General features: G+C 30.6%; 2 protein-coding genes across 8 annotated transcripts; one reads left to right on the top strand and one right to left on the bottom strand.

The window, feature by feature from the left end:
- The first annotated feature begins 324 nt into the window (after positions 1-324).
- Positions 325-11,694, top strand: LOC103576548 (trehalase). Of its 7 annotated transcripts, none has more exons than XM_008556804.3 (10): positions 325-747; positions 1,369-1,617; positions 1,706-1,840; positions 1,952-1,989; positions 5,397-5,951; positions 6,655-7,440; positions 7,514-7,644; positions 7,747-8,300; positions 8,375-8,649; positions 10,204-11,694. In XM_008556804.3, the coding sequence occupies exons 5-10, from the start codon at positions 5,821-5,823 to the stop codon at positions 10,337-10,339; spliced, it is 2,013 nt and encodes a 670-aa protein (XP_008555026.1). In that variant the 5' UTR covers positions 325-747; positions 1,369-1,617; positions 1,706-1,840; positions 1,952-1,989; positions 5,397-5,820; the 3' UTR covers positions 10,340-11,694. The 7 variants fall into 7 exon arrangements, with proteins under 7 accessions (XP_008555026.1, XP_008555025.1, XP_008555027.1 ...); XM_008556803.3 differs by having other exon boundaries at positions 1,934-1,989; XM_008556805.3 differs by lacking the exons at positions 1,706-1,840; positions 1,952-1,989.
- A 95-nt stretch (positions 11,695-11,789) lies between these two features.
- LOC103576547 (leucine-rich repeats and immunoglobulin-like domains protein 3) lies at positions 11,790-19,175 on the bottom strand. The gene is made up of 11 exons (XM_008556802.3): positions 18,375-19,175; positions 17,876-18,019; positions 17,655-17,792; positions 17,445-17,588; positions 16,689-16,976; positions 16,468-16,611; positions 16,156-16,397; positions 15,892-16,038; positions 15,405-15,719; positions 14,184-15,005; positions 11,790-14,106 (listed from the first exon to the last, which is right to left on the bottom strand). The coding sequence occupies exons 1-11, from the start codon at positions 18,611-18,613 to the stop codon at positions 13,982-13,984; spliced, it is 2,748 nt and encodes a 915-aa protein (XP_008555024.1). The 5' UTR covers positions 18,614-19,175; the 3' UTR covers positions 11,790-13,981.
- Positions 19,176-19,706: the final 531 nt, after the last annotated feature.

Below are 19,706 nucleotides of genomic sequence, written 5' to 3'. Positions count from 1 at the left end.
TAATTAAATTTATGTTTATGTAAATATAAATTAATTATTATTATAATTATAGTGATAAAATTTTAATTTTTAAGTAAATAATTAATTTTTAAGATTATTTTTTGTAATGATAAAATTTTATTTTATATTTTTTAGTTAAAATAAATAATTTTTTTAAATTTGTTTATTATTTATTTACTTATTCATTCATTTATTTATTTATTTATTTATTCATTTGATTCAAAGAAGACGATAATATTTAAATATGCAAATCACTGCCGAGTTCTCGAAAAATCGAATCAGCTGATTCGATTACTCGACAAAAATAGTAATGCTGATTGATCCAGTTGTTGCTCATGCGACACTAGTTTGTACAGTTTACTCTAATTGTAAATATTTAAATAAATTATCTGTCATATTTGAATTTTTAAATTAAATCAAATTTAATCTACTTAGTAAAAGTGATTTAATAATTAAAATATATAATCTTCTGGTGCCATTTAATTAATTTAAATGGCTATTGACAATCAGAGTAAATAAAAATAAATAATAATTGTCAGTCATGCTGATTGTGCGACGAACGCGGGGTGTAGCATCAGCAAACCCTGGGATTAGTTTCCGCTGCACTATTTTAGTTAGCAAAAATAATTTACATAAATTAAATAACAAAATAAAAAACTTTAAATTTTTACGAGATGATCTTCAAGGTTCTGACATTTACAGAAAATTAAATGAAAAATTATCACGCTACCGTCTGCTTGACAATCGGTAAGTAATCATCAGTTATTGTTCATTATTCTAATAAATATTTATTATTATTATTAGTATGTATTAGTTATTAATTTTTAATTATTTATTTATTTTGCTACCACATGACTGGTAGTGTAATCAGATGTCGTTTGGTGTCGCATGCCGACATTGAAATTCACAAACTTTTCCTCAAAAAATAATTGCATTGCTAATATATTTTTTTTATTTTAACTAACAATAAATAATTTTATTGTTTTGACATTTAAAAAAAATATTTTTATAATTAATAAATAACTATTATCGTTTTGACATTTAATTGATATTTATTTATAAATAAATAAATAAATAAAAAAATTAATAGATTAATAAATAATATATTTTTAGATGAGTGTGAATGTAACTGACAGTAGTCAATTTTAAAATTTTTAAATAAATAAATAAAAGTCTATAATAAAAATTTACAAATCAGTACGCGCCTTTTTTTTTTCAAATTTCGTTAATTTATTTATTTATTTTAAATTTATGAATTGTCTCGTCTGGTAAATTTACTCTCATTGTTTTAAGTAAGCTCTGGTTTTAATGCATAATGCATAGAATGAATAAAAAATTTATTTGCGGTTTTAAATATAAAAATGACAGCAGACGGCATATCACGTTGATAGATCAGGGAGCGTCCAGATCGGCGTACGTACTCTGAAACAGGACATGAATCACTGTGCAATTGACGGTCAGTGATTGAAACACTCTCTGTTAGTGTGTACTGTCTACTATGTATGATCCATGATGCCATGAGGGCAATTTGTCGATCTCATTACCGGTGAGCACCCAACACCGGTGTACGTACGCATCTTGGTTGTCAGTTAATAGCACCGGTCATCAGCATAGCAGGTCAGTTACTCTTCAGCAAACTCTGCTCCACTCTGCTTGTTACTCCATTTATTTATTTATTTACACATATCATTTTTTTATTGCCCAGTGTTTTCAAAACGTCAGTCGCCGAACCAAGTATTTGATTTATTGCCGGTGCTCGTGTTATTGTATAAATATTTTATTACGAATATTTTTTTTCATTCGTCACTCATTTAATCGGCGTATTGTGGTGGTAATTAGAGTAAGTGCAACAAGTGTAGAATTATTTTTTTTAGTCTTGACAGCTATTAAATTAATAATTTTATAAATTAATACGTCTAATGTTTATTTGAAGTGTGCTGATCAATTACAGTTACAGCTGGTGATATAAAAGCGATAGTTGATTATTAGGTAATGTACTATTGTTTTTTTAATAATGAATATTTATTATTAATTAACTGACAATGATGCGCGGCAACCTTGATACTTGCAATAGAATAAGTTACCACGTGGATTTGATAACTACCGCATACTAAAATGACAAGTCGAAGGTTAAAATTAATAATGAATTACGTTTTAGCTCAACTATTTTTACAATTAGGAAGATTTTTACATATATTTAATTGCCCAGTGGTTTTTTTTTCTTAAACAAAAATTGATATTCTATTAATATTTTGACGACGAGCAAAGCGAATGTCCTTGAAAGCCCTTGAAAAATTGTGAGAGCTAAAAATTAAAAGTCATTAGACTGACGGTAATCTGCTGTCGGTCAAATAGTCGGATTTATTTTATAAAAAAGCCATCAACTGATAAGACTTTATAATCTAATGTATAAAAATTTAAATAGACAATACAAAAAACAGGTAAACTCCGCCTACAACAATAAAACCGAGATTATTGTAATTAATAATAAAAAAAATCAACAGTTCTTTTACCCAATAATTTAAGTCTGACGAAATCTTGCTCGTCAGTTGTGCATTGAAACTCTGTACGTGATATTCTTCACATTTTCTTTAGTTCAATATATACTGTCACGGCTATTAAGAGTGTATTCAAGACACAGTAAAGTTATTGTTTTAATTATAAAACTAAATAGTTTTAATTGTGTTGTATTTAAAAGAAAAAAACTTAATTTATTAAGAAATTATAAATTGCCAAGGACACTAAACAATTAATTAATTAGTTATTGTGAGTATTTTGCAAGAATAATTTCTCGTAAGTGAAGGTAATTGTATAATTTAATTATATGAAGAATATCTTGGACATTGATCGATAGTTTTCCGGTTTTACTTACTATTAGTACCATAAATATATAAATTGAACTATAAAATACCTCATTATTATATTTAATTAGTTTTCTCATTTTAAATTTACGTAAATTTAAAATTCTCCTTGCGAATCAAAATTTTTTAAATCACTCGATTTTCGCGGCTCTTTAAACTTAATTTTAAATTTTTAAATTCCTTCTTATATTTTTAATATACTTGTGCGTTAAGCACAAAATTACACTGCCGCTCGATTGCACTGAGACTTTTATTTCATGTCTGAGTAATTAAAATTTTTTATAAAATCAAAAGTTAAAAAAAAAATTTTTTTATTAATTTTAAGTGACAGAAGTTATGATCTGTCAGTTTGAATGAATTGCATCATAAAAAATTATTTTTTATCCGAGTAACCAATCACTTTAATTAATTAAATTTAAATGAATTTTTATTTGCGCACGCGTAGCGCACTATGACAATCCTCGTAATTTAAATTTTATTGTTTTTTAATTTAAATTCATTGCTCGTTTAAATATCCCATATATATATATATATATATATATATATATATATATATATTTTTTAGATACTGATAATTCAGTAGATTATAAAGCCCATAATTGATGGCATCCGCGTTTGTCGTAACAAAATCGGTTGCTCGAATGAGATTTGACGTACAAACTCCTGTCGGGTGTTTGACCGCTAACGCATGCAATCTCCTATATGGGATCATACACTTACAGAGAGTAGAGGCTGCTTTTATTTGTCGTATATTATATATTATATATATAGTACAATACATTACACATCCTCCATCCCTGTACGGGCGATTGTGCGACCTATTTCCGTCTAAAAATAGCAAATTAAATGATTGAGCTTTAAAGACACTTGACAGTTGCTGCGGCGCGGCATATTATTTAGTCATTTATATCTGTTGACCATTAGCCCTTATTACATTAACTCTATACAAGATGTACTAGTCCTACTTGTAGTCCTCTACAACTACCAAAAGTTACTATCAGTTAATTTTTTGGATGAGATTATGACGCAAGTACTGAAGGTTATTGCTTACAGATAAGATGGACCGATTATCATTATCACCAGGTACAAGATAATTAAACAACCTGATTGAGCAACTTTATTTCACCTAGTCGGAGTATTAATTTTTATGGGCTCGACTCAACGAAAATATAATTAATTTAAATATGACATGATAAGCTAAGTACATATACTACGTGGGTCCGTGATAACGCACGAAACGTGTTCTGATACGCCCGACTAATTTCGATTGGGAAAGTTGTACGTTAATACAAAACGTCACTGAAGTAAAGAAAGAGGCTCGTGGTAACATTCCATGGGATCAGCCAATCAGACCGACTCTTACTTGGAGGCTCGATCCTCGTTTCGTCTCGCTCTCGTACATTTTACTTATCAACCTCTTGTTCCTCGTCGCACATTACACTCTTCAGTACATTCAAGTGCTACATACATTGGTAGCTATATTACTACTGAGAGATTGATGCTCTAGCTCTATCCCAATCTCGTGAGCTGACTTTAGTTTATTTGTTTGCCTCAACATACTTCGAGTACCAAACTTACCACGAGGTTGCCACGTGCAAGGCACAAATGTCATTTGGCTGTCGCGGTTAATTTTTCGTAATGAATCATAATCACCGATCTAGCAATTTTTTCATAAAAAAATCCGTCCTTATCCGGTTATCGTCATGAGACAATTCGCATTTTTTTTCCTTATTTATATTTACTAATGAATATTTTATTGGTGAGATTGCTCGGCTGATCCAACACCTTGGAGCCGAACTTGCACTCCCTTCTCTCAGTTTATTCTTTTACCACCTCTACTAATATACGGGTGCTGCTGCTGTTGCTGTTTCTGCTGCTACTATTTCTTTTCCAATGACTTTTATTTAACGAATAGAACTAAACCGTCGTCCGGGGATCGCGACGATGATGACAGTGGTGATTCCGTCTCGCTCGACGCAAATAAAGCTTCCGACTTGTCCAAGTCAGTCGCGAGTCAACGCTGGTCACGATAAGAGACAACAAGGTGCTGATATTCATCTATTTCTTCACCCAACTGTCTGTAATAATTGTAACTTGTTGTAGTTATCTACATTTACTCCGGAGTCTAATAGTTATTTTAAAACTCATTATACAGATTAATTATCTTATCGTTTGATTTTTTTAAAAAGAATCAACGTCTAGTCTGTCCACGTAGTTAACAACTAACTGATTGTTACTTAACTTCTAAAAAGAAAAAATAAAAAAAAAAATAAAGAAATAATTAGTTTTAAAAGTCTTGGACGAAACACAAGTATCTATTTTGAAAGCAAGAATTGCGTCAGGATCCTTATAGTGTAGTGCTAAACTTTTTCATTGAATGCCGCGAATAGAACATAAATTGGGTACATTATTGTTGTTGTTTATTTATTTACTACTATTAATAATTACTACTTCAAAATATTTAACTCTGACAGATAATAACTCACTCTGTCAACAGAATCTATTTTAACCCAGAAAATAATTTTTTTTTTACAGAAAAAATGTGGCTCTGCTGAAACAGAAACCTTGGCGCAAATTGCGCAAATCATTGGAGATTAATTTCAACCCTATCACCAGAAAGTAAGGTGTTGATAATAGAAATTCGTCAGAACGTATTAATTTATTGTCCGATTATTGTTAATTTTTATTTTATTTAAAAAAAAGAGTCAAGTGCAGGCACACTCTTTCTCTTTCTCTCTCTTTTTCTTCTTAAATTGAACCAAACTACCTCGATATTGTTTTAGACACCAATGCTTATTGTATTTGAGAGTAGACAAATGACGTAAGGGTTAAAAAAATAATAATAATAATTAAAATTAAGAAACAGTGAGTATTTAAATTTAAAAAACCGCGCGTTTCGCGGACTATCAAAAAGTATTAATTTAAAGTAAAGAGAACGAGTTTAATTAATTAAGTCGTGATGTATTATAAAGTAAAGAACAATTCAAAATTATCAACAATGATAGTATGCAGTTTGTTGATTCTGCAAATGATTGCAATGACAGCAGCAAAAAAGGCGTTACAAAATACCGAACCACCACCATGTTCGAGGTAAGTTTTTTTTTTCAATCGAAGACTAATTAATTTATTTGAAATTTTATTCTCTCTCTCTTTTATCCTTGCGAAAAGTTCATTCTGTATGTATGTTTTATTTATTTCCGTGTTGAATTAAAACCGCGTGCAAAGAATAACTAAAGCGCGGGTGTGTCTCAGGAATTGGACCAAGGACGAGCCCTCGTCCGCGACGTCTTGATGGTCAAGTCACCGACCGTACTTTTATTTGTCTTTCTCTCTCAATATTTATATTTAAATATTCTTTGTTCCTTTTTATTTCATTTAAATAACATATTTATTTATGGTACTCAATTATCAGCTGATTGATCGCAATATAAAAGTAATAAAACTTTAAAGATCACAATGAGATAATTTATCACTTTTTGCTCTGCCTATATATTAAAAAATTTTTTTTATTTTGTGGGTATTAAAACCGCGACTTCAAGGTCTTTGCTAAAAGTTTCATTGTTTCCGCAGTGATTTTCCACGATTAATAAATTTATGTATAATTATCTATTAAACGGATTGTAAAAATAATACCCAATTTGCATATTAGTTTATTAATTATTTATATTAAATATAATAAATCAAAGAGAGAGAAAGAGAGAGAGAAAAAGAATTGACTGTATAATTAAATTTGAATAAATAATATATATAATTAAGTAATAAAATAAATTAAAGACAATAATTATAATTACAGTAACATTTACTGCCATGGAGAATTATTGCACCAAGTGCAAATGTCTCGAATATTTCCTGATTCAAAAACGTTTGTCGATATGAAGATGAAGAAAAGCCCGTCAGAAACATTGGAAAAATTTGAAATTATGATGAATGACGTAACCGAGCACCCACCCTCCCCTGAAGAAATAAGACGTTTTGTTGATGAAAATTTTGACGAAGCGGGATCTGAATTTGAAGATTGGAACCCCATCGACTGGCGAAAAGAACCGAAATTTTTGAAAGGAATAAAAGACCCGAATTTGCGTAAATTTGCGTCCGATTTAAATGACATTTGGAAGTCCTTGGGCAGAAAAATGAAGGAGGACGTTCGTATTAATCAGGATCTCTATTCAATACTCTATGTACCTCATCCAGTTATCGTTCCCGGGGGGAGATTCCGTGAATTTTACTACTGGGATTCGTACTGGATAATTAAAGGCCTCCTGCTGTCAGAGATGCACGTGACAGTGCGCGGTATGTTGACCAACTTTGTATCCATAGTGAAAGAGTACGGTTTCATTCCCAACGGCGGGCGAATTTACTACACGATGAGATCGCAGCCGCCGATGTTGACACCAATGGTCAAAGTTTATCTCGACGAAACCAATGATGTTGATTGGCTCAAAGAAAATCTTTGGCTGCTTGAAAAGGAATTTAACTTTTGGATGACCAATCGCACTGTCGAGGTAGAGAAAAATGGACACAACTACACGTTAGCTAGATATTATGAGAATTCAAGCGGACCTAGACCTGAATCTTATCGGTATATAAATACTCTAGTCTTATATTAATTTAATTATTTATTCAACTTAATTAATTATATGTCATATTTACAGGGAAGATTATATGGCAGCGGAAAATCTTCACAATGAAGACAAAGATGACTATTATAAAGAGCTAAAGAGCGCGGCTGAATCAGGCTGGGATTTTTCTAGTCGTTGGTTTATACTAGATGGAACAAACAAAGGTAAACTCAAACAAACGTCACGTACAAATATAATAATATTTGTTTAACATGAGATTATCAAGTAAATAAGCTTTTGTTTCAACGTTTATTTTTTTAAATTAGGCAACTTGAGTAATCTGAAAACAAGATACATAATCCCGGTTGATCTCAATGCTCTTATATTTCGCAATGCCGTTTTACTGGCCGAGTTTAACGAGATGATAGGTAACTTGGGCAAAGCTTTGGAGTACCGTAGAATAGCTGAGGAGTGGAAGGAAGCAGTCGACGCGGTACTGTGGCACGAGGACGTAGGAGCTTGGCTGGACTACGATATCCTCAATAATTTAAAACGGGACTACTTTTATCCCACTAACGTCCTGCCGCTCTGGACAGAGTGCTACGATATCACAAAACGTGAAATTTACGTCGACAAAGTGCTCAAGTATCTCGATAAAAGTCAAATAATGTTAAATCTCGGCGGTATACCTGCGACATTGGAGCACTCTGGTGAACAATGGGATTACCCCAATGCCTGGCCTCCGCTACAATATTTTGTCATTATGGCTCTGGATAATTCCGGTGATCTACATGCTCAGAGACTGGCTTATGAACTGAGTGAGATATGGGTGCGGAGTAATTACAAGGCATTTAAAGCCAACAACAGTATGTTTGAGAAGGTACCCTATCATTATTGTTAATCTATTTGTGTAATTAAATGTAGCAGTTGTTAGATAATGTGAATTTTTTGCAGTACGACGCAACTGTTTCGGGAAGCGGAGGTGGCGGAGGAGAATACACCGTCCAATTAGGATTCGGCTGGTCGAATGGGCTTGTTTTAGATTTATTAAACAAATATCATAATCGTCTCTCCGCTGACAGCCACTTTGTACCATCCCTGACGATTGATACCAATGAATTAGCTTTAGAAAATTTAATACCGAATACTGTAGGCGGGGTATCAACTGCTGGACAAGTAATGACTGGCCTACTTGCGCTCATCATATCTATCGCCGCAGGATTTATTGGGTGAGGTATGTAGTACATTGTCTTATTTATTTATTCCAAGAAATTTATACTATTCAATTAATTAACTAATTAAAATTTATTGTTTGTTTCAGATATTTGCTTTCATAGCAGAGTTGGATCTTGTATTTATTACCCAATGGGTCGATGGTCTATGGCCTGTTTAAATTTTTTTTACCCAATGGTTTGTGTTGGAGAGAATTAGATTAAAACCTACACTACTGCTGGCCAAATCGGCTAATGATAAAAATCAATCAATTATTCTGTCGGCCAATTTAAAAAAAAAAAAAAGAAAATATTCCCGGTTTTACAGACACGATTTTTATCAACTATACGTAATTTAAATTCATATTAATCTTGTAAATATTGTACAAAAACTCTTACACTTTTTTTTTTTTTAAATATTACACATATATATATTGTATATATATTTGTATAAATTCAAAGGCCACTTTGGTATGATTGTTTCTAGTCACAAGTATAATATGCCAGCCGATTACTTTCCAATGCTCACTTGACGATATTCAGGTCTTAGTACTCCACCACCAACAACTTTCAAATATTACCACTTTCTTACATACATTACCTCAGCAATAATAGTTTTATCGAAGCTTTATTTAAATTATTACGTACAACAACAGAAAAAAAAAATGAAATCATGAACGCCGTTAACATCATCGATGTTTTGTTCTGTCCATTGCACTTTGATTGCCTGATTTACTGTCATTAGTATTATTATTATTGTTGTTATTAAAATAATTATTTGAATGAATCTCCCCATTATTTATTAGATGTATATAATATTAAGCATGGCGATGATTAATTTATTGATATGAGCCATCCGGTGCTCCCACAGCATTCCAGTGTTATTGATAGCAAATAAAACACCTCAACGCAGTATGCTTTTAATAAAAGATAAATAAAAATTTCCCGTCCATATGTACATATACATAATTATATATACTCGATTTATCTATTTCCTTGTGTTTAATACCCGATAACGATGTATGAAACAGCAAACATTTAACGTATTTTTTTCCTCGATTTTCCCAACAACCAAACAATAAAAGTATACTAACAGTCTTGTACGATAACACTTAGTAGTAGATTGAGTTTAAAAAAAAATTTATATTTTTGATACCTAGAGGATTTTATAAATAAATAAATATGTTAATGTATGTCACATTTTATGCTTATCGTCAACTCTCGCTCCTTTATTACCAGGCAGCTAAGTTTTGATCCCCGGTTCAATCTCGTAATTATTTCAAGGACTCAATTATCCAACACCAGTTTCTCTCCAACATATTCTATTATTATTATCATTATTTATTATTATTATTATTATTATTATTTTTTTCCTTATTCGATAATGGGATTTTTTTTTTTTTTTTTTTTTTTTTTTTTTTTTTTTTTAAGTATAAAAAAAACCACAATAGTGTTTAATGTATATTTATATGTATATATGTATGTACATATATGTATATTTAGATTAATTTATATATATCTATAAGCAAATACGTAATATACTCACCGTTATTACTCTCATTTTTATTTCAGATTGTTAATGTACAAGCGACGTAATGATTATACTCAAAGTACTCCAATTTCAAATGGAAAACGTAAGAGTATGAGTGAGAACAATATAAGAAACCATATTGCGTACACGGAATTAAAGTGTATGAGCAGCGATTGACTATTCAGGTAAAAAGTGATTAGTAATTATTAATTATTAAGGACATTCTGACAGTGTTACTACTTTTTAAAAATATCCAATAACTCAACTGTCATACGCGTATCAATTACTAAAAAAAATTGGAGTTTTAATTGAAAAAATGACAATTGTCCTGAAATATAGAATTTAAAAAAAATGACGCAGTTGCTATCAACCTGCAAAGTTTGAAAATTCTAATTATCAAATTAGCATGAAGATTTTACTGAAATTTACTTGATAAGTTTCGTTTAGCTCACAATTGATTTCAATTGCTAGTGCTTTTTTTTATCTATGTCTTAGCAAAATCACAACTCTGTCTGTTTTTCAATTCATGCTTTGATTTTTTTCAATTAATTGATTAAATATTGATACATTTATGACAGTTGTCATTGAAAATTTTTAAAAAGTACGGGGTATTGTTTGAAAATGCTCTTAACTATTAATTAATTGTTAATGAGAATACTAGGTATAAATAAAATAAAGTGGCCTTTGCGTCGATTATAAAAACCAAGTTGAGATTAATGCTACTGCTCGCTTGGGCTAAATAGACAAATTGTATTATTAACCCTTAAGAGAAAGACTTAGACTATCCATCATATCTGCTCTTAAAATTAATCGAGTTCAATTAATTACTTTTTCAGTAGTTAGAAAATTTTTACGTTCCTTAAGGGTTAAATATCACTTGTAAATTACAAGTTGTAATGTATTTTTATATATAAATTAAGATGCGAATGTTAATTGCAAATGGTATTTCAATGAATGGTTACAATGATTGTAAAATAGTTTTTAAAAAACTGAGCACTGAGGTTCATTTTAATTAACAGATAATCAATGCAAATAGTTAATTGTCAATGGGTGGTATGGATTATTGATTATTTTTTCTTGATCAACAATCAATGTGTCAACTTCATATCACTCAAACGCCATATAAATTATTTGTTTTATTATTATTATATTTTTTATTAGCTGAAGTAGACAATTGTGAGAATTTAAATGTCAAATAATATCGATTGTATCAAATGATTTTTAAGAATGGTGTAAAAAAAATTTTGTGATACTCGCGATTAATGTAAATAGATTTTTTGAATTTTTAATGCTGATAATATATAATGATACGTAATAGCAAATACTCCCTAGCATATATATGTAGTGCATTAAATAAAGTCGACTATCCGTCATAAGTCTGATCTATAGGACGCAGGATAAATTTTTTTTGTAATCTCAGTCTCTCCACAACCGTGTGTCACATTTTAATCTCGATTACTCATTATAAGCCTCGGTATAAAATTTATCACTACAATTATAAACAATAAATGATATTTTACTTGATGATTCAATTCTTCTCCACGAAGCAGATTTTATTTTCCTATTAGTTTGTAATTTTGACAATTCTAACGGAGGTTTATAACGGGCTGCTGATACGAAGCTGAAAGTGGTCGAAATAGGAGAAGTTAATGACTCAGTAACTGCCGATGAGGGGAAGAGACTTATGAAGAGCAGGTTATTAATGGGTAGCCGACTAGATTATTAAATCATCGTAGGAAATTTAAAATCCGACAATCGTTCATATAAATGCCATGTACCATTGCGCAATATAAATAAATATATATTTAGATTATTAATTATTAGATATTAAGTATTTATAATTTTAAAAAATGGGTTCATGGCTTTTGAAGTATTGTCGTAGAGTTAAATCACATTTAGAAGTGTGCGAATAATTCGAACTTACGAATTTGTATCAAATCGAATAATTCGAAGCTTTTTAAATTATTCTTACTTTTAAACTTTTCGAATAATTTTGTAAAAAAATTATTTTTGATAAATTTAAAAAGGAGAATATTTGAAAGATAATCAGAATTTTCTCGATTCGAATTGTTAATTGAAAAGTTACGAATTGTTTGAAAATTTAAACACAATTCGCACACCTCTAATCATATTACAATGTTTGTTACAAGTTATTTAATTTAAATATACATAAATATATTAATAGACGCATGAACTTGACAATTTAAAAATAAATTTGTACTCATAAATAAACTCAATTGTATATTTTAGTTATTTCAATATTTTCATTTTTTTTTTTTTCACTTGTACATGTTTTACATAAATTACAGTTTGTATAATTATTATTTGATTAATAATATTGTAAATGCTTTAAATTACTACAAGTAAGCCACTCATTTTATAAATGTATTATCGTTTTTGCCAAAAAACTGAAATAAAAAAAGTTATTTCTTCTGTTGGTTTGTTTTTCTTTATTAAAATATTATCATAAATATTAAGACCTCTGTTTTAAGACACTTGTTTTAGCGCTTCAGTGTTATTAAGGCGATATTTAACTCGGGCAATCGATAATATATAAAATAGTAAGTAGTTAATTAAATAGCAACTCGTTTAAATAGTTTGCAATAATGCAAAACGTTATATTTATATTTATATATTTATATATATATATGTAATATACAAAAACTTTGTTGAAAACCCAAATACAATTGGTTGCATACAAATACAATTAGTCTAAAATAACTCAAATAGTCAACAATAAACAAAAAAAAACTTTATATTTTATTACAAATAACTATTTTTATAATACTAATAATTGTTAGAACCGTAATTACGTACTAACAGTACGTACTTAATTAAAATGGATGGAATTCACCCGCGTTTACTGAGCAATTGTTAAAGTTATTGACTGAAATTAATAATAATAATATGTTCTATAGATAAATTATAACAGAATGAAAAGAAAAAACCGCAAAGAAAAAAATTTAGCAGGGAAGACCATCAAAAAAATATTACACTCTAAAAAAATCGGGAGTGAATTTTATTTCAATTCGAATTCACTCTCTCGGAGTTTTGAAGCTTATAAAAAAATTATTCGGATACGTAGTAAATAGAGAATTTTTTTTCAGCGGAGTGATTTGAATTTTATTTAAATCTGCATTTACTCCGATTCAGAGTTTAAATCTTCAAATAAACTCCCCTTTGGAGTGAATGTTACTCCAAGGGGGTTAAATAAATAATCATCTGCTCCGCATTCACTCCGCAAAATTTTAACAGTGTAATGAGCACTTTGGCTTTTATAAATAAAAAAATAAAAATAAAAAAAAATTTAGCAATGTCAGTACTAAGGGAGGTCGAGGTACATTCTCGAAATACTATACTATAAATAACCTTGAAGCCGGCTTAAATATAAAATAAATAACTATCACAAAAAGGCTGATGTTACTGATTTCTAGTTCTCATATATATATATAATATATGTTATAATAAAGCCTTCAAATATCGTAACATCAATAGATGGCTCGATTTACTTTTTGACGTATGTACACTATTTTTAAGGCATCAATAACTTTCGGACATCTTACTAGACTAATTGTTTGTTATCAATAATAATATTATTATTTATATTTTTATCTTTATCCTAATACTGAGCGATCATTGGACACGTGGTCACTGATCAAATTAGCCAATTCGTCGTTAGAGGAAGTACGTTACTTTTTTTCTGTTTCTAAGCCTCACCAAACGAATTTACATATAATACTATATTTTTTGTTCTCTTTAATATATATATATAAATATATATTCTCACGTGGGTTTCCGTAAAAGGTGTGTTATTGCCTTTTATGGTATATCATTACTGTCTATCTGGATATTCCGCTGGTGATTTGTGTACTGGAGTAACGGATCCTCGCCACTTACAGCAGCAGCATCCTCGTCATTGTGAATACCGCAGGTTACAATTTCCTCTGCAATAAATATATAAATATTACTATTGTATGAAATAATCGATAGCTAATGGTCCATATTAGATAAAAATACTTACCGGGATTAGTACTGTCACCAGTACCGCTATCTTTGCTATGCTGAGAACTAGAATCCAGGTACAATTGTGTAGTTTGCCCGTCCGTAGTTGGCGGTTCTCCACTTATGGGCACTTGTCCATTAACATTTTTTGTTGCCTTGGAACGCCGTCGCGATTGGTACATTATGATAACCCATACTATTGAAGTACCAACGATACAACTTACAACCGCGACAATTACAATACTCATTACATTTGTTTGTACATTTACTGGCGATGACGCGGGACTGATTGTCAGACGAGAAACTCCCACTGCTTTACCCAATGTATTATTTATTTCGCATTCATAATTACCAGCATCACTTAATACTGTATTGACGATAATCAATAGCTGATCGTCGGCTGTAAAAAAATGCCTCTCAGTTGCCAGAAGCGGTGCCCCGTCTTTACGCCACAGCAATTTTGGACGGGGAGATCCGCTGGCCATGCACTCAAGGACGATTGACGAGCCCACGGAGATTAATCGGTTCTCCATTGGCTTAACGAATGACGGCTCTTCGAATATTGTTATTGATGCGTTGGCAACAATAACTCCGGCAAGATTTTGTGCTGTACAAGAATAAACGCCGGTATCAGCACTTTTAACATCATCGATTATAAAAAGTACTGGATCTGTTGGCATCATGTGCATTCGTCTTTCTCGAGCGGCTGGAAAATCATTCCCACCGTCTTTTTGCCAGGCTATTTGTGGTGAAGGATGCCCTTCTGCGGAACATTCCAGGCGAGCTGTTCTTCCAGCCATTACGCTTATGTCTTGAGGAATTTTTGAAAACGATGGGTACACTATAAATAATTTTAAATTATTTATTTATTTCATCAAATACTAGATTGAGGTCATTCTTAGACAGTGTCTCCTACTTTTTGAAAATTTTCAGTGACTCAATTGTCATAAGCGATCAAAATTTCATCCGAAAAAAAATTACTTACAATTGACATCAATTGAGAGTTGAAGGAAATTTAAAAAATAAATTTTAGTAAGATCTTTATGTTTATTTCATAATTCAAATTTTAAAATTTTGTAAGCTAAGATAAGCTGTAGATAATTTTTTTTTAAATCTATACTTCGACGAAGTTATACGTTGTCCTTTTTTTTAATTAAGGTTTTAATTTGTTTTAATTAATTAGTAAAATTAGTGGAGGAGGAAAACTGTCTAAAATTACTCTCAATAATAAATAATTTACCAAGAACGCTGATTTTAGCTTTAGTAGAATACGAAGTTCCAAAAGTATTGGCGACCATACACTGGTACTTTCCGGCGTCTTCATGGCTGACATTGACAAGGTGTAAAGAGGACAATGCCTCAGTAACACCATTCTCGGAGGCTATTGGAATCGTTTCAATGTCAGCATCCCGCAGCTCAGTATTCTCGTGTTTCCAAGTAAATTGTAGGGGAGTGTCAGCAGTACTGGTCGCTCGACAAGTCAGCGTGACATTTTCACCTTTTATGCTCATCTGGCTGCTCGGTTCCTCAATGATACGTGGTTTCGGGAACTCATCTGAATTACAATTATAAATACGTGACCATTTAGAGGATTAACGTCTCATGGATTTCAAATATTTTTTTTTATTCCCATTTAAATTCAAGATTATTCTTAAATCCAAATCCAAGCGTTAAATCTAAATCCTTATAAATAATTTAAAAAAGAAAATAACAATAATAATTCATACCGCACGTAAAATTAGCATGATGTAACTGTGTGAGGTGCATGGATTTTAGCCAATGGGGATATCCGCAGCGTGCTTTGGCTTCGTTATATCGATGCTCGCGCAGCCAAACACTCAGCCATTGGAGCCCACAGTCACAAACCAAGGCACCTGTGTGAATACAATAGAACCTTTTCATTCATCTCCTATTCTTCCGTACACAAAAGCCAGGTGTATATTGTATTTATTATACTCATTTATATATTTTTTTTTATTCCATTTTTTTACCTGTGTTCATTTTGAGTTTAGACAAGTTCGGCATTGGACTAAAGGCATTCTCTTGAATACTAGTTATATTATTTCCTTGTAGATCCAATTCTTCAAGACCTTCTAGTCCTCCAAACGCGTTTCTATTCACGGATTTTATTTGGTTTGATGCCAGGCCCAACTTTTTTAACTGACCAAGAACTACAAAAGCTCCAGTTGTTATGTCCTCAATCATGTAGGATATTTTGTTGAAATTTATTTCCCTGAAAGTTATAACGAATTAAATAAAAAAAATGTATCAACTATTTTAGGATATTAAGTAAAAATACATACAGAATTTTTAAATTTGGTATGCTGGTGAAAGCAACGTCTGAGATAAATGAAATTCTGTTGTGATCAAGTTTAAGTTTTTCCAATTTTAATAGATACTCAAAAGTTCCTCGTTCGATTGATGTCAGTTTGTTGTTTGATAAGTCGCTAAAATTATAAATAAAATGTAAATAAAATAATCTGTAATTAAATACGACCAGACTGTTATTTATTTATGTACTAACAGTTCGCGAATTTCCTTGCACAATTCCCATGCCTGTGATTCTATTTTAAATATATGATTATGCGATAGTGTCAGTTTACGGAGATTATCCAATCCAAAGAGTCCTCCTTTTTTAACAACTGTCAGCATGTTAAAATCAAGTTGCAATAATTGTAAATTTCTCAGTGGCCAGAAAGCACCATCTTCGAGTGTATCTATTTTATTTCTCTTTAATCTCAACTCTTCAAGACTCGTTAAATTTTTCAAACTCAAACCTTGAATTTGTTGCAATTCATTTCTATTTATTTCGCTGCAATAAAATTAATAGATAAATATATCAAGATAAGCATATGTATAGGGGAGGGACAAAACGAAGTACTCCCATTTTTTTTTTAATTTCAAAGTCACTTTTGTAAATTAAATTGATGATTTGAATTTTTTTTACCGTTTTCGAAAAATTTTGTCTTTGTAAAAAAATAATATGAAGTCAATTTGATTTTTTTATTATCAATTTACAATAAAAGAACTCCCAGCATCAAATTATTCCAGATGTAATTCAATCAATTGTCGGTCGAAAAATTTTAATGACTTTTTTTATGATAAAAACAATTAAAATTTTTTTTTCTTTACATTCAATAATTATGTGAAATGTAATTTTAAATGTAAATTATTGAGAAGAAAATTTAATTTTGAGTCCCCGAAAATTTAGTATTTCCCTCAGTACTCCATTTTGCCCCGCCCTCCCCCATATTAATACAAAATATTTAAAAAAACTTACAGAAGTTTTAATTTTGTTAAATTAACAAAGACATCTTTCACAAGATGCGTCAAATTATTTTTATTTAGTCTTAATTCTTCTAGCTGCGTCAAATTATCTAAGCAGCCAGGCTCCATATCACTGATCTCATTCATATTTAAATTTCTAAAACATCAATAACAATTAATTTAAATATTAACGGACATAAATAAATAAATAAAGTGTACGTACAACCGGGTTAGTTGATTGGGTGCTAAAAAAGAGCCTCGACTTAATACTTTTATTTTATTACTCGGCAACTCCAGAGTCTGGAGATTGGGTAATTTTCGTAGAGCACTTCCATCAATATCACCAATAAAATTGTGTGAACTGTATCAAATAAAAAATAATTTATATATTTAATCCACTCCATTAAAAATTAATTTTAATTTAAAATACGAGCATTGACTTACATTGAAACGTGAGTTAAATTACCCAACAATGAGAGCTCCGGTATATGGCTAAATAAATTTTTATTTAGTTTCAGACTAGTCAATTGAGGGAGATGTGACATTGAAAACGTTAAATTATCTTCTAATTTATTTGAACTTAAATCTCTGTCAAAATTCAAATTACAAGTCAGCAAGTAAATAAACAATTCAAATAAACATGAGTGTGAATGTAAATGACACGTGGTAATTTTTTAAATTTTTGAATAAATAAATAAATTCTAAGTGAGATAAGAGACTCAGTACCCAATCACCCATATATTAGTATATATATTTACTAAATATAGATATAAATACATTGAGTAATCGGGTACTAAGTCTCTTACCTTGGAATAGAAAAATAAAAATGCGTATTTAGATGAATGAAAAATAACCGCGGATTTTTAAAAATTAAATTATTTAAAATTTTTGAATTGTCTGATGTCTGTTAAATTCACACTCATAAATAAACAATAAAACTCACAATATTTCGGTCCATGGTGGCAGTCCACTGGGCACTGAATCCAATTGCAAATTGCTGCAATCAGCAAAATTTCCAAGACAGGCGCATTTTATCGGACATTTAAAGTTATCGTAACTGTTATCATGATTATCATTTATTGTGTAGGCATCCTGGCGAGCTATTGTATAACAAACGTTCAATAGTATAAAAAATACTATAAATACAGCGTAGGACACTTGAAAAGAACCGACCGACATCATATAAAAAGACACGGCCTGCCTCTTCCACACAAATCTCAACACTATTCACCAGTCAGTTTTATCACAATCCTATAAATCCAACAAATTTCCATATTAACTCCATTCCATATCAACAAAAGTTTATACTCTTCACAACCATAACATTTATTTTTTAAAATTTAAAATCCGCGGAACCTCAGCAGCCATTAATACACTCAGCGTTCAGGTTTTATTGAAAACAAACTCGTCAATAAAACACAAATAGTTTGTACACCATCGTGATTTACACTTGTAACGTAACATTTATAAATAAATACTATTTTATTTATCTCATTATCGTTATATATATCTGTATATCTATATATATATTGTGTTATTGTATTTACTCAACAACCCGAGCCACACGTTGCCCAGATAACACCTAGACCCTTTTCTTGTTCTCGCACTATTATTATTTTTATTTTTTTCTTACTCAGTACTCATGCTCGTTGTTTTTTATCCACTTGGAACCAGTGATGCCAAAGGACTATTCCGGAGGCGGCTCTACTGCCGTTTACGGTTATATGCTGCTGCTGTCTGCTGCTCTGTGTTCCCGTTGCTGCTGCGTATCTTCTTGCTCTCATTTTGATTCCATTTTGCTCCGCCAGGTGTCACTAAAAAAAAAAAAAAAAAAGTATTTTATGTAAAACCTGCAGTACCATCTGCTGTACCAGCTGTCATTCAGTCAATGAATCGGGATCTGTAATTTAAACTTCCCACGTCTAATAATTTTTGGATTTTTTTTAAAATAATAAATTAAAAAAAAATATTTGAATAAATAAATAAATTGCATATATAGTTTTTTAAATTTTCTCAATGTGCATCTTTTTAGTTGTTTTTTTGTAATTGATTTGTTGTAAAATTGTTAAATTTTGTAATAAATAAATAATAAAATGTAAGTAGAATGAAAATTTAAAAATGCGTATTTAGATAAATGAAGAATCAGTTCCCACATTTTTAAAAATTTTATTATTGTAATTTATTTATTTCAAATTTATAAAATTTCGTATGTCAGCTACATTCACACTCATCTGCTTGTCACGGATTCAGCGCACGTTGATTGGACGACCCGAGA

Source organism: Microplitis demolitor, chromosome 3, assembly GCF_026212275.2.
Source record: "Microplitis demolitor isolate Queensland-Clemson2020A chromosome 3, iyMicDemo2.1a, whole genome shotgun sequence".
NCBI classification, from domain to species: Eukaryota; Metazoa; Arthropoda; class Insecta; order Hymenoptera; family Braconidae; genus Microplitis; species Microplitis demolitor.
Note: the sequence above shows the minus strand (reverse complement) of the source record. Positions and strands in the feature narration are given on the sequence as shown.

Excerpts from the sequence above, each read along its gene's own strand:
- LOC103576547 (XM_008556802.3), bottom strand. The coding sequence starts at position 18,613 with ATGATGTCGGTCGGTTCTTTTCAAGTGTCCTACGCTGTATTTATAGTA. Across the intron at positions 17,793-17,875 it reads AATTTAACTCACGTTTCAAT|TTCACACAATTTTATTGGTG; the intron begins GTAAGTCAATGC and ends TATTTGATACAG. Across the intron at positions 15,720-15,891 it reads TCATGCTAATTTTACGTGCG|ATGAGTTCCCGAAACCACGT; the intron begins GTATGAATTATT and ends ATTGTAATTCAG.
- LOC103576548 (XM_008556807.3), top strand. The coding sequence starts at position 5,821 with ATGTATTATAAAGTAAAGAACAATTCAAAATTATCAACAATGATAGTA. Across the intron at positions 5,952-6,654 it reads GAACCACCACCATGTTCGAG|TAACATTTACTGCCATGGAG; the intron begins GTAAGTTTTTTT and ends TTATAATTACAG. Across the intron at positions 7,645-7,746 it reads ACTAGATGGAACAAACAAAG|GCAACTTGAGTAATCTGAAA; the intron begins GTAAACTCAAAC and ends TTTTTAAATTAG.